At 44.3% G+C, this 14,828-nt stretch overlaps 3 protein-coding genes across 3 annotated transcripts in view; 1 reads left to right on the plus strand and 2 right to left on the minus strand.

Annotated features, from left to right (window-relative positions):
• The window catches only part of LOC103598266 (UPF0739 protein C1orf74 homolog), an 88,897-nt gene extending 88,289 nt beyond the window's left edge, over window positions 1-608 (plus strand). The window contains exon 3 of the mRNA XM_008582255.1: window positions 242-608. The gene's annotated coding sequence lies outside the window, so the exon portion shown is untranslated. The remainder of the gene's footprint in view (window positions 1-241) is intronic.
• HSD11B1 (hydroxysteroid (11-beta) dehydrogenase 1) overlaps window positions 1-5,821 on the minus strand; it is a 40,979-nt gene extending 35,158 nt beyond the window's left edge. The window contains exon 1 of the mRNA XM_008582247.1: window positions 5,718-5,821. The gene's annotated coding sequence lies outside the window, so the exon portion shown is untranslated. The remainder of the gene's footprint in view (window positions 1-5,717) is intronic.
• A 5,097-nt stretch (window positions 5,822-10,918) lies between these two features.
• On the minus strand, window positions 10,919-11,561 carry G0S2 (G0/G1 switch 2). The gene has a single exon (XM_008582257.1). The coding sequence runs from the start codon at window positions 11,531-11,533 to the stop codon at window positions 11,222-11,224; it is 312 nt and encodes a 103-aa protein (XP_008580479.1). The 5' UTR covers window positions 11,534-11,561; the 3' UTR covers window positions 10,919-11,221.
• Window positions 11,562-14,828: the final 3,267 nt, after the last annotated feature.

Consider the following 14,828-nt stretch of genomic DNA (forward strand, 5'->3'; position numbering starts at 1 on the left):
CCCCCACCCCCACGGCTGCCACCCCTCCACCCCTTACCCTTGATGCTTCCTCTGTAATTTTCCATCCACCAACCACCATCCTGCTTCTTGGCTATAAATTCCCGCTTGCCCGTGCTCCTTTCGGAACTGAGTCCAGTTCTGTGCTGAGGTCTCTTTTCCTCCATTGCTATAGTCCTGAATAAAGTCTGTTTTTACTGCTTTAACTACTATTCCAGCTCTCGTTTTCTTTGACACTTCCCAGGTGGATTCTGAAGCAAGCTGTGGACACGCTGGTGAACTTCTGCTTCAGGTAATTAAGTAAATACTTTATAGCTTGTTGGAGACTTAATTTGATGGCCCCGGGCATTAACATGTTGACTGGGAGGTGGAATGTAATCTCTGGGAGACCACTGTGCTCTGACTGAGCCATTTTCTTTTTCTTTTTTTTAAATTAATTTTTATATTTATCAATATAATACATGAAGAGGGTTTAAAAAGCCACATGGTACCAAAAGGCTTATAATGAATGACAGCAGTTCTTGCTCTTCCCTTCCCCATGCCCCAGTCTCCCTCAGATGCAACCACTTTTAAATCTCAATTTTTTTCCTCTGCTAATCAACTCCATATATATATATATTTTTTCCTTTTTGTCTTTTTTCGTGTCCGGCAACGGATCGCAACCCTCAGTGTCGCGCCCGTACCGGACCGGGACTGGCAACGGGATCGCAACCCTCGGTATTGCTCCCACACCTCGCTCAGCCAGTGAGTGGGAACCGGTCTGTATGTGGGATCCGAACCCTCGGCGGGAGCGCCATCGTGCTTCCCAAGCAGTGCACTGTAGCAGTGCACCACCGGGCCGGCCCTCAACTCCATATTTTTAAGCAATATACCTTTACTAGCTATTTCTTGATTTTGCAATTTTAAAAGTTATTTATTTATTTCCTACTAAGGAATATTGGGACCTTGCTTTTTTCCAACACACACAAACACTGATTCCTTTCCTTCTAGATTCCTAATATCACAATTTTTTTTTTTTTTTGTCTTTTTTCGTGTCTGGCAATGGACCACAACCCTCAGTGTCGCGCCCGCACCGGACCGGGACTGGCAACGGGATCACAACCCTCGGTATTGCTCCCACACCTCGCTCAGCCAGTGAGTGGGAACCGGTCTGTATGTGGGATCCGAACCCTCGGCGGGAGCGCCATCGTGCTTCCCAAGCAGTGCACTGTAGCAGTGCACCACCGGGCCGGCCCTCAACTCCATATTTTTAAGCAATATACCTTTACTAGCTATTTCTTGATTTTGCAATTTTAAAAGTTATTTATTTATTTCCTACTAAGGAATATTGGGACCTTGCTTTTTTCCAACACACACAAACACTGATTCCTTTCCTTCTAGATTCCTAATATCACAATTTTTTTTTTTTTTGTCTTTTTTCGTGTCTGGCAATGGACCACAACCCTCAGTGTCGCGCCCGCACCGGACCGGGACTGGCAACGGGATCACAACCCTCGGTATTGCTCCCACACCTCGCTCAGCCAGTGAGTGGGAACCGGTCTGTATGTGGGATCCGAACCCTCGGCGGGAGCGCCATCGTGCTTCCCAAGCAGTGCACTGTAGCAGTGCACCACCGGGCCGGCCCTCAACTCCATATTTTTAAGCAATATACCTTTACTAGCTATTTCTTGATTTTGCAATTTTAAAAGTTATTTATTTATTTCCTACTAAGGAATATTGGGACCTTGCTTTTTTCCAACACACACAAACACTGATTCCTTTCCTTCTAGATTCCTAATATCACAATTTTTTTTTTTTTTGTCTTTTTTCGTGTCTGGCAATGGACCACAACCCTCAGTGTCGCGCCCGCACCGGACCGGGACTGGCAACGGGATCACAACCCTCGGTATTGCTCCCACACCTCGCTCAGCCAGTGAGTGGGAACCGGTCTGTATGTGGGATCCGAACCCTCGGCGGGAGCGCCATCGTGCTTCCCAAGCAGTGCACTGTAGCAGTGCACCACCGGGCCGGCCCTCAACTCCATATTTTTAAGCAATATACCTTTACTAGCTATTTCTTGATTTTGCAATTTTAAAAGTTATTTATTTATTTCCTACTAAGGAATATTGGGACCTTGCTTTTTTCCAACACACACAAACACTGATTCCTTTCCTTCTAGATTCCTAATATCACAATTTTTTTTTTTTTTGTCTTTTTTCGTGTCTGGCAATGGACCACAACCCTCAGTGTCGCGCCCGCACCGGACCGGGACTGGCAACGGGATCACAACCCTCGGTATTGCTCCCACACCTCGCTCAGCCAGTGAGTGGGAACCGGTCTGTATGTGGGATCCGAACCCTCGGCGGGAGCGCCATCGTGCTTCCCAAGCAGTGCACTGTAGCAGTGCACCACCGGGCCGGCCCTCAACTCCATATTTTTAAGCAATATACCTTTACTAGCTATTTCTTGATTTTGCAATTTTAAAAGTTATTTATTTATTTCCTACTAAGGAATATTGGGACCTTGCTTTTTTCCAACACACACAAACACTGATTCCTTTCCTTCTAGATTCCTAATATCACAATTTTTTTTTTTTTTGTCTTTTTTCGTGTCTGGCAATGGACCACAACCCTCAGTGTCGCGCCCGCACCGGACCGGGACTGGCAACGGGATCACAACCCTCGGTATTGCTCCCACACCTCGCTCAGCCAGTGAGTGGGAACCGGTCTGTATGTGGGATCCGAACCCTCGGCGGGAGCGCCATCGTGCTTCCCAAGCAGTGCACTGTAGCAGTGCACCACCGGGCCGGCCCTCAACTCCATATTTTTAAGCAATATACCTTTACTAGCTATTTCTTGATTTTGCAATTTTAAAAGTTATTTATTTATTTCCTACTAAGGAATATTGGGACCTTGCTTTTTTCCAACACACACAAACACTGATTCCTTTCCTTCTAGATTCCTAATATCACAATTTTTTTTTTTTTTGTCTTTTTTCGTGTCTGCTGCTGGGCTCCGTGGCCTCCGTCGGCTTTCCATCATTAGCACTTGGGCTGTAGCAGCTTCGGGTTTGCTCAGTCACTTATCACTCATCCATCCATTTTCCATCTTCCAGGACGGTGTTGACATTTCTTAACTGCTGATGACTCTATTCCTGTGTTCCTGTTCGCTTTGTCCTTGTGGTTTGAGCATGTCAATTCTTCTACTGTGATCAGTGCATTTCATAAGGAAGGAGAAATTAATACATTTATTCAGACAGCTGTTTTTTTTTTTTTTTAAGTGGCCCATCAGGCTTGAAAAGAAGGGAAACTGATAATGGTGATATCTTCTATTTCCCCCCCTAAGTTACCCAAAAGTCAGGAGCATGAAAATGAGAATTTTTATTAAATGAATTTAATGGAAGAAAAGGAGGGGAAATATTTTATTTGTTCATTCAGCCATATTTTCAAACATTTATTGAGCACTAATACATGCCCTGAACTGTGGTAGGTGCTGGAAGATAAAGACTAAGTCATGACATCTGCCTTTAAGGAGATTCAGACAAGTATAAGGAAAATAGGCAAGTAAATGATAACTCACAATCGTGATAATATACTATAAAAGCAATGGACATGGAGGGCTGAAAAGTACAGAGTGGGACATGCAAATCGGGTTGGGGTGGCAGGAAAGTCTTCTGGAAGTAGGTGGCCCTGGAGCTAAGTTTTGAAGGCTAAGTACGAGTAATGGAGATGAAGAAATTGGGGGAAAGGCATTCCGAACAGAGGGGATTGCATGTGTTCAGGCGAGGAGTCTAGAAATAGCATGACCTGTCACAGGAACCTCGAGTAGATTGAAATAGCTAGAGCATGGGTCCGTGTTGGGAAGGCTGTCACCATCACTGAATTACAAATATCCATGTTTGTCCAGAACGTGATCCTGGGCCTACCAACAAGAGACCCAGAAATAATAATATCTCATCCCTCTGTGAATGTGAGCAAACTTAAAAAAATCTTATTTGTCCAATGAGGCTAATATGAAGATTATATAAAGAGATGAGATATGTAACATGCAGGATCAATGGTAGGAGTGTGAAATATTCTAGTTCTCTCATTGCAAACCTGCCTTAAGTCTTTCTTCTACTCCCTAGTCTCCCAATAGTTATAAAACAGATTCTCAGAAAGCTTAACTATTAGCAAAATCTTTTTTTCCTTTCTATTTCTGCCAGACAAAGATTACTTGAACATCTTTTAATTGAATATTTTATTTAATCAGCAGATGCAGTGTTTATGAGCTCCCCAGCATCTATGGCACCTTCCTGTAAAGTTTGGGTGATTTCTTAAAAGGCCCCTGGATAGGGCCAGGAGAACTGAGTTCCAGTCTTCCCTCCACCAGTGACACATATGTGACCTTGGGCAAGGCCCTCCCCTTGTCTTGGCTTCAATTCCCTCCCCTGGCAAACAAGAGGAATTACATTAGATTACCTTTAAGATTTGTTCCAGCTCAGAAATTGAATGCAGGGAGCTTTTAGTTGTATTGAAATTAGTATAAAGAAAGAGCTAGGCTTTTTGGATTTTATTTTTGTACTATACTAAAGAGGGGAAGGCAATTCCTTTCAAATCTTGGCAAGCAAGCCGAAGTGAGATTGTTTCCCCTCTCCTTACCTTTCCCACTTTCCTTTCAGCTTGTGACTTGGATTAACTCACACAAACTCCAAAGAGAAATACTGGCACTAAAAATAACCCACAACAATACTTCAAGTGTGTCTCTTCCATACTGGTAAGCTCTGTTGAAAAAGTTGGGGAAGCAGGACTCTTAAAAGCCAGCTGTTATGAAAATACATCGTCATCGTCTGTAGATGCTTCTGAAGCACCGGTCTAGCTATTTTAATCCCTCCAAGTGACGGGATCAGTAAACCACAACCCTGTGGATGGTACTCTCTGTGTATGGCAAGTGAGGTTTGGGTAAATGGTGAGGGTAGGGAATGGCATTTCCTTTTCCTGCCAGGGTTTTTTGAACTCCCTGACCTGAAAGAAGTGCCTTGGGATTCTCTCTGAACAGGCCCTTTTAAGACTCAGAAGGTCAGTATCCTGAGCAGCCAGGCTGGACTGGGTTTAAGAGATAGGTGAATAGCCCATGAGGAATTTTGATTGACAAATTTAGGCCTCCCTTGATCTGCTGGACAAGACTTCTTGAGAAAAAATGAGCCTTTCTCAAAGCTCTAGGTCTCAATATAAACAATGTTGAACTAGCTGGCGACTGAATGCAACAAGCAGACAGCCACATGCAGATAGCAACATGCAGGTGGCAGCACTGTTAGCAGTTCCCAAGTTACAGCAGAGTGTCTGTGCTCTGTCAACATTGAAAGCCGATTTTAAAAAATGCTTACAACCTGCAATCTGCATGATTCTAAAAGAACATACAGACATTTTCTACATTATCTTTACAACTTTTTTGTTCCAGCTTAACTTTCTGTCTCAAAATGATCAGAATGTTCTTGGTGCCAGTAACAGACGTCTGGTTCCAACCGCATCTTATCATATCTTCCCTCCTACATATTTGAAAGCTCATCGGGCATTTCTTCCTGTTTTTATTTATTTTTTGACCAGCATTTGACATTGAGATTTCTCATCAGCCCAGCCCTCCAGCTCATTTCACTAGATTCATTATTTCAACAGTTTTTTTTTTTTTGAGGACCTACTATGTACTAGGCCCTGACACAAATGGCAATACTATTATATATAATGTGATTTTAAAAATTCTTACCTTGAGGTTTCAAACAAGTTTGACTTCTTTTTATTGATCTCCTTTTCCCTTTTGCTTCTCTTCTCTCTCTCCTTCCTCCTCTGCCTTTCCTTCTGTTTCATCTCTCTCTTCCTTTGTGGTTTCCCACTCTTTGGGGAGGGGCAGGATTTCCTGCTCAGAAGTTGGTTGGTTTCTGGGAGGAGTCAGAAGACCTGATTCGGGACTGAAACCAGCTGGTCTGCCACCTGATACAAGGAGGTGAAGCCCAGGCCAAAGAAGAAGGCCCTTACGCTAGGACGGAATTGGCAGCCAGGAGGTGCCTGCAGAGGGAGCCCCAAAGGGAAGCCGGAGTGGACCAGTCCTGGGCGTCAGGCATCAGCGATCCACAAAGGACAGAGGAGCCCTGGAGGCAGCCCAGGAAGGGAATGCTCGGATGTGGTCCTAGTTGCCCTGGAGACTTATCCATTGCTATTGTTAGCTCCAAACATGGGAGAGGCATACCAGGCCGACCCCTGTCCCACCCTTAGCAGGTGCTCAGTCTCACAGTCCTGGCTTTGCCTCAAAGGAAGTTACTGAAACAAGAACTGGGTTTGGGCAGACTTTCCTTCCCCACAAGGAGAGACTGCAGTTATCCAACGCATACTGTGAGGTCTGCGTGTCCACATATTCTTCAGCTATAAATTCCCCAGGGATCCATTAGTAAGAACAATAATCTCACCCTGATTCACACCAATTAATGATGAAGGGTCGCATCCTAATTCAGAAGTTTGGGCTCCTGTGGACTAAAGCATGGACTACAGTGTATCAAAAAAAAAAAAAAGTTTACTTTCTTCATTCATTTATTTATTCACTTACTCAACAAATATCTAATGAGCACCTCCTCTGTGCCAGGCACCGGGCTACGAGCTGGGGATAGAGTGGTGAGGCAAACTAGACAAAGCTTATGGTTGCACACTGGCTGCTCTGAGATTTGGGATCACAAGTTTAGAGGAAGGACTGGAATTGCTGGGTGCTAATGTCTCCTTCAGAGAAGCACCACTGGGCAGATTTTGGATAGTCATCCTTCTGTTTCTTAGGCAATATGGGATATTGGTTCTCTCTACGACCCTTCTGCTTGCAATATCTACAAGTATCCCTAATTATATGCTCCCAATTCTTAGAGGATAGAATACTTTTTGGTTTTGTTTTTATTTCAGGGGCCAGTTGTTTTATCTAGAGAACCACATATTCTATTGATTTCTTGCTTATTTACTTTCTAAAGCTCCCTGAAAATGTCTAGCCACATTTTAGATATTTTCTGAGCTGTCAGTTTCACATTTCAATTAATTTTTCCTCATTAAATCCCCTAATTCAAATTTGAGCCCATTAAAAAGAAAAGAGATAAGATTTCCTTTCAGCTGCTGGGTCTACTCCAGAATACTGTTTAAAAGTTTCCTGGTCTATTTTCATTTTTATTTAGCTTATAATCTTTAATCTTTGTCCAATGTGTCTTTAAAAGAAAGCTTTCTGAAATTACTTTTTGTACTGTATTTTCTATTTTTTTTGCCCTCCTAGGGCATTTGTTTTTCCATTTTGCACAGCTGAGTTATTTAATTTTTTTCTTTCTTACCCTGATGCTTTAAATATTTTTCTCTCCAGTGGAAGGACTAACAATGAATTGAACCAGTTGGTATAGATCCATAGTCCAGAACAATAAATGACTAATAAAATCCTGAATTGTGTAACAGAGTTCTACCTGGCCTTCTGAGGTTTAGGAAAATCTTTAGTTATAACTCAACATTGCTCCAGACTAGGATTTAAATCCAGCTTCTTTATGTCTGCCTTCTGGCTTTTCCAGAGAAAATTCTGAAGAAATGGTGGCTCATATAGAAGATCAGGAAAAAGAGAGAGAAATGGAGGGAGGCTGGGTTTCAGAAGGTTTCAGAGTCTTTGTGAGAGACCATCGTCAAGTTAGAATTTTAGCAATTTTACGATGTGGTTGTTCTTTTCCAGAGAAAATTCTGAAGAAATGGTGGCTCATATAGAAGATCAGGAAAAAGAGAGAGAAATGGAAGGAGGCTGGGTTTCAGAAGGTTTCAGAGTCTTTGTGAGAGACCATCGTCAAGTTAGAATTTTGCTTTGAAGCCTCAGCATACCAAATGAAAGAAGCTAACTATTGACTCTTTGGGGTTTTGTTTCCTAATTTTTCTGGAGTTCCTTTTAAATGTATTAATGCATTAATTTCGACATGTCCCATGTTCTGCCATTCCTATTCTAACTCAAAATTTTTGCCCTGTACCCTATTTGCTGCTTGTACTAGACAGAATTCTAGTGTCTTATAATTAGATGGGACCTCCACGTTCAGAAATCTCATCTCCCATTTATACCATACTTGGCAGATGACTTCAACCTCTACTTGGATGCTTTTAATAATGGGGAGCTTACTATATATCACAAGGCAATTTGTTGTGTTTTTGAATGATTCTGATTTTGTAATGACCTAAGATCTACCTTCTTGTAATCCTTCTTGCTAGTCCTAGTTCTGCATTTTTGAGCCATGTAAATTAAGTCTGATTCTCCCCAATATGGCAGCTCTTCAAATATTTGGAGACAATTGTTGTGTAAAGCTACAATGTCATATCTTCTCTGTAGTTCTTCTGTATATGACAGGGTTTCTGGACTTACATCTGCCATAGTTACTCTGATCAAAGCAGGTTTTTGTTTGTTAAGGTCTGTCTTAAAATATTATAATAATAATGACTATCACTGACTGAAAGCTTACTATATGCCAGGTACCGCTCTAAGAACTTTACAGATATTATCTCACTTAATCTGCAAAATTACCCACTGAAGAAGGTTAACTTTTATAGGTGAGGAAAGAATTTAAGTAACTTGAGGCAGAGAGTTTAAGTAACTTGTCTAAGGTATTTGAGCTAGCAAATAGGGGAGTCAGGATGAAACCTGAGCAAATCCAGGCAGTCTGACTTAACTTTTTTGTTTTCCAACATGACATATTGCAAAATAGAACAAAACCACCTGCTCATCCCTTTTTCTAGTCTTTCTACTCCTACTAATAAGGCATTAATTAGCTTTGGCAGCACTGTCCCAAGCCCTTGGCTTTCTTTGAACTTGTAATCACTAAAAATCCCTTAGGTCTTTCTCACATGATCTACTGCTAGAATAAGCCTCCCTAATTCTGTGGTAATGCAAATGATTTTTTGGACCTAAAGTTTGTAGTGTATCTTCTTTCCTATTCAGTTTCAATTGGTTTGCTTCAGCACATGGTTCCAGCCTGTTGAGTTGTTTTAAATCCTGACTCTGCTATCTCAGCTTTGTGTCACCAAAAGACCTAATAAGTATACCTTCTGTCATCTCTCCTAGGTTGCTGATAAAATTGCCAAACAGGATAGGGTCAAGACAATTTTTGCACCTGTTTTGGATGAGGAAATTATCGTGTTTGATCACAACCAGATATAGTTTTGCAAGACCATCTCAAAACCTTGATTCTGAAGCTCTTAGGCAAACCCTTTGTCCTTACTTTCCTGTAACCCAGAGTTTCTCAACCTTGGCCCTATTGACATTTTGGACTGGAGGATTCTTTGTTGTGGGTGGCTGTCTTGTGTAGTATAAGATGCTTAACAGCATCTCCGGCTTCTGCCCACTAGATGCCAGCAGTAGTGCCCCTCTCCACACCAGATAACCAGAAATGTCTCCAGACATTGTCAAATGTCCCCTGTGGGGATAAAATTTCTTCTCTTCTCATTAACAACCACTGCTCTAACTTCATAAATGGATTAATTAAACAATCAAGTATTTATTAAAAACTTACTATTTGCCTGGAACTTGATGATTTCTGTGAACACTGAAGAAGACATGGTCCTTGACCTCAAGAAGATTATACTATGAGAGACCTGACCAGTCGACAAAACAACTGGAAAAAAAAAGTCCATTGCTGAGTGATCCAGTATGAGACCCAGACTGTATGTCCTGAAAGAATTCAGAGAAATGGGGAAGGATCAGCGAGGACAGAGAAGATTTGAATAGCTCAGATTTGATTGGGTTGGGTAGCTTGAACATGAATAGGCTTTTGGTTTCCTTCTTAACCAAAAATATATAGCCATTACCTATATATTTAGGTAACCATATTTTTTATATATAGGCGAAACCCCCCAAATAGAGGCATTACCTTCTAAACCAAAAATTAGAGCACATAATTTGATATATAATTTGACAATGGGCAGAATATTTGAAATCGTATCTCTCTTGGAGAATTTGAGGTATGTGCTTTCAAAAGATGTGGAGACCGTGGGTGGGAGGATATTCAGGTGGGAAGAGATGGCATTTGATCAGGGCCAGGAACGCTGGTAGGATTTGAGCTGGCAGAAATGAAATGGAGGAGTATGTATGTGTGCAGGGGGGTGGTTTGGGGGACAGAGTCTGGTCAGAGGCAATGGCATGAGCCATTGGTATGTTTGCAAAAATGCATGATAGGAGTAAAATGTCGGTGCCTGGTTAGGGTAGGTAACATGGAAAACGTGAAGAGAGAGACATCCGGCCCGTGCCCTTTCCTTCGCTAAGCCCTATACAACCTCTGCATTAGTTATTACTTCAGTACACGCTCTGTCCCTGGAGAAAGAGAACTCAGGCCTGCGACCACCAGTCTTTTCTCTTTCTAATCTAGAGCTTCTTACTGTGATCTGGGTTCATGGGGAGGAAGGCTGGGTAGAGCTAGACGCATTAGCTGATTAGGTGTTCTTGGGAGCTTGCCTCTTTTCCTACCAGGTAGCTAATTTCCCTTCCTCCTTCCCTTCCTTCCTCTCATTCTCTCTCTCTAAAATAGGGTTGGGAGGACAGAGTTACCAACCATGGGAACCTATGGTGCTTAGTTATGAGGGACAAATAGCTTTTCTGCCCTAGAATTAATTACTATCTCCCATTCACTCATCCAACGTCAGAAGCTGATTTATCTTCTGATTTTAAAATGCTAAGTCTGGTGGAACTTATAAAAGTTTCTCTCTTCCCACCTAACATGAAGCAAAAATGAGTTGTCAACATACTTACAAGCAGGTAATAGCAATTTTGGGGTTCCTAGGTGAGAAGCATGAGCTGTTTGACCTTCAGGAAGCCACTCCCTCCACAGTGCTCAGACCCCTGTCACCAGCATGCCCACCCTCATTGCTGCCCACCCCAGCTCACCACGCCCCTCCAGAATTAGATACTGAGATACAGTATAAAACGTTTTTATTTAAAAATGCAAAATGGTGGCCATAATAATAATAATAATATAAAAAGCATTTTTCCTTCTTCCTCCCTAGGACAAAATGGTAGATGCACTTAGATAGCTTAAAGATACACAGTTTTGGACATGTCATCACAATGCCGTGCTGCACAGCAGCAAAACCCAGTCCCAAAGTCCTTCTGGTGGATCCGTGCCGTCGGTCAGTTCTCGGTGTCAGCGGCTTCTGCACATGAAGTCCCAGCAGCTCACAGCTCACGGCTCCGCTCTCCCGCTTGGTCTGGCTTGCGCGCTCCCCGCCCTTCGCAGTCTAGGAGGCGGGGGCCCGGAGGGACGGGTCTCGGGCGCCGGGGACGGCCTCCCGCTGCTTGCGCTTCTCCGGCGGGGCTCGCGTCCCGAGGGCCTGGCGCCGCCGGGCGGCCTGCAGCTCGGCCACGGCGGCCTCCTCGTCCCGCAGCCGGCTGGCGGCCGTGAAGGGGCTGCACACGGTCTCCACCAGGCCGAGCACCACGCCGAAGAGGACCAGCACGCTGCCCAGCACGTACAGCTTCACCAGCTTCCCCGTGGGCCTCTGGGCCACCATCTCCCTGGCCAGAGGAATCAGCTCCTGGACCGTCTCCATCCGCGCTCCGGGCCGTCGGGGGCGGGAGTGACCTGCAGGAGGAGCAGAGCAGGAAAGGGGACCTTCAGCCACCGGAGGATGGCTCCAGCTTCCCGGGCACCCCTCGCTCAGCTCTCTTGGGCAAGGCCCGTGGAAAGGGGGGCCTCCCCGGGGCCCCGCGCCCGGTTCCCCGCGCCCTGGAAGGCCCACTCCAGGCGTGCGCAGGACCCGCAGTCCTTTTCCGACAGGGCGACACTCTCGTGGTGGGTGGGCGCACGGCTTCTCCGGTCCGGGGCAGCCCGAGAAGGACCCCTGATGAGGGAATCTGAGGCTTCTATCTAAAGGAGAAATCTTTCATTTCTATTCCTAAGGATTGTCACCTTTCCACGTGTGTGGCGATCGGTGGGAGAGGAGAAGGCACGGGGGAGGGATCCGGTAATGAACAGAATACATTCTCCAAGCGTTGGATAAAGCAGAATGTGCTTGTACTATTTCTTTCCTGCCTGGTTGGTTTTATTCAGAGGGGTATTCTTTGTTGGAGTCACTTGATAGAAAACTGTGCATTGAGGGCACGCTTTTATGCACAGAAGTGCACGTGCACGTGTGCGAGAGATGCGTTAGTCTCTGTGCCTGCAGTTGTTTCTATATGGACTTCTATGTATCAGGGAACAGCCATTAAATCCAAATTGTCCCCACTCCCACTTGAGAAGTGGGGACTGGGGGAAGCAAGCATGGAAGAGGCTGTTGGTAAAATTTTTTCTGCTGGTCTAGAATGGAAATATTTCATGCTCTCCTCAATAATTCTTTGCCAGTTCCCTGGATCTGGGGGCACAACTTCACCGTGCCAGCTCAGTTTTATCATAGAAGCAGTTTCTGGGCAAAAGGATGTGAAGTAGACAGTTGGGTAAGAAGCCAAAGAGTGGAGCGTGCTCTTGGAAGCATGGGGATATAGGATTGATTTTGACTAGGATTAAGCAGAATTGCCTGGGGGTAGTGCTGTGGGTTCTCATTTAACTTTAGTTATAGATATATCATAGTTATCTAAGTAGGAGAAAAGGAGAGGGAAATAGGCCAAAGGGCTTTAAGCAGGGAAAGGGAGAGGGCAGCGGGAGGAAGGGGAACTCAGTCTGGCCAGAAAATTGCAAAGGTCCCTGATGCAATCTTGCAACAGCCTTCAGGCAGGCTGAGCCCTGTGGGAGGGACTGAGAAAGGGCTGTTTCAGGGATCAAATATTTTAGGCCTTGGAAATGTTAACAGTAATCTTTCTTTGGGGTCTAAGGCAATTTCCCAGAAAATTCAGTCAAAAAGGGAAACAATAACAACAATTGCTAGTAACAGTTACAACTGCTAACTACTACTAAGTTGTTCAGGTAAGGATGCGTGTGTGGAGGCTCATCGACGTTACCTAAATAGCTTCTTTAAAATTCTGCATTTTCCTCTGTACTCAAGCAGTCGAGGTGACCACGGGCCAAATAGGGATTATTCCTGGAGGATTGTGTCTCCTGCTTATTGTTCGTTTAAACTTGTCAGGCAGGAAAATTCTGTAACAAGGGTCCAAGCCAAGTTTAATGTTGGTCTTGGCATTGTCTTTGACTCCGGTCTTGGCATTGACTCTTCCTCGTAATTTCAGAGCAGTCTCTCATAACTGGCAGAAATGATTTGTGAGATTTGGTCTTGGCATTGTCTTTGACTCTTCCTCGTAATTTCAGAGCAGTCTCTCATAACTGGCAGAAATGATTTGTGAGATTTCTCAATATCTGTGAGTGTTCCAAACATTGTCGCTTCTGGAAGAGTATATGATGTGAACCTTGATAGGAGGGTTTCCCCTGATTTCTACTCTGAAGGTGAGTCAGCCCAGCTTTAGGCCCAAAACTCTGAAATTGACTGGCTAGTAAGCATTTCCTGTGTTTCTCTAATGCAGAGAAGCCAATCACACATCTTCCAAGGTCAACAGGCTGTAATTTATCTGGGGTTCCCCTTTCTTGTGATTTGTTTGCTGTTAGAGCACATCACAACTCAGATGAGTTCCCCTCTTTCCCTCTTTGATAATCTGACTTCCACCCCCAGGCCCTACCAGCTTGCTGGTGAGGCCTGGACAGAAGTGGCAGCATGTGCTGTGGATTGAGGTCATGGGTGGATTTGGTTTAGGTGGTAGCTGAGGCTGAATAGGAAATTATGGGAGCACAAGGATAAGGAATCCAATGTCAACTCATGCCTAGAAATTTCTGAGTACAGCTTCTCTGTCTGGACAGTGAAAAAAACCCCCAGCTCCTAGGATGAGGAGTGGGGTGGTTAAGTAGGGCTTGGAAACTGAACACATACTTTAATGGGGCTGACCACACTTTCAGGAAGGAAAGAACTGTGTTGCATCACAAGGTCAGACATAGCTTATAGCTATTAAGGTCCGACTAAGCTATAGGGTGACCAATCATCCTGTTTTGCTCAGGGTTGAGGGATTTTTTAGATGCAGGACGTTCAGTGCTAAAACTGAGACAGTTCTGGGCAAATTGGAACAGTTAGTCACCCCACCCTTGAGTCTATCCCAACTTTAATTCTTGCCATTTCTAGGAAGGCAGGAAGGGCCAGTTTAAAATTATTTTTATTTGCTTTCCAAATCCCTTTCTCCTAAACGTGAAAACATCCAGAGCCACCTGCAGAGGGAAAAATCACAAGGAGACAACATGTGGTCCAAGGGGTAAGTGCAGAAGTGCGATAGAGCTGTCCCTACAACTGTGCCTTGGGGATCGAAGAAACAGGGGACAGAAGTTGGTTGTGTATGAGTTTCAATTGTTAGTATTATTATTTTGTTACCAGCTGCTTGCTGTCTCCACAAAGTCACTGCCCCACCCTGGGATTCCAGGATGCTGGAGGGAGGGATCACTCAGCATAGGAGACATGATAAAACTATTTGTAAATCTTACACCTCATTTTTTTTTTTTTTAAAGATGACTGGTAAGGGGATCTTAACCCTTGACATGGTGTTGTCAGCACCACGCTCTCCCAAGTGAGCCATGGGCCGGCCCTGACACCTCATTTTTAAAAAAACATTTTTAGTCCTTGAGTTACTTTCATTTTATATGAATTAGTTTTGTAGAAGAGGCTTCTTATCACTCATACTTGTATATTCATGGAGGATTTTTTTTTTTTTTGTCTTTTTCCGTGTCCAGCAACGGATCGCAACCCTCAGTGTCGCCCCCGTACCGGACCAGGACCGGCAATGGGATCGCAACCCTCGGTGTTGCCCCCGCACCTCGCTCAGCCAGTGAGCGGGAACCGGTCTGTATGTGGGATCCGAACCCTCGGCGGGAGCGCCGCC

The sequence above is a fragment of the Galeopterus variegatus genome, unplaced genomic scaffold (genome assembly GCF_000696425.1).
Source record: "Galeopterus variegatus unplaced genomic scaffold, G_variegatus-3.0.2 Scaffold2550, whole genome shotgun sequence".
NCBI classification, from domain to species: Eukaryota; Metazoa; Chordata; class Mammalia; order Dermoptera; family Cynocephalidae; genus Galeopterus; species Galeopterus variegatus.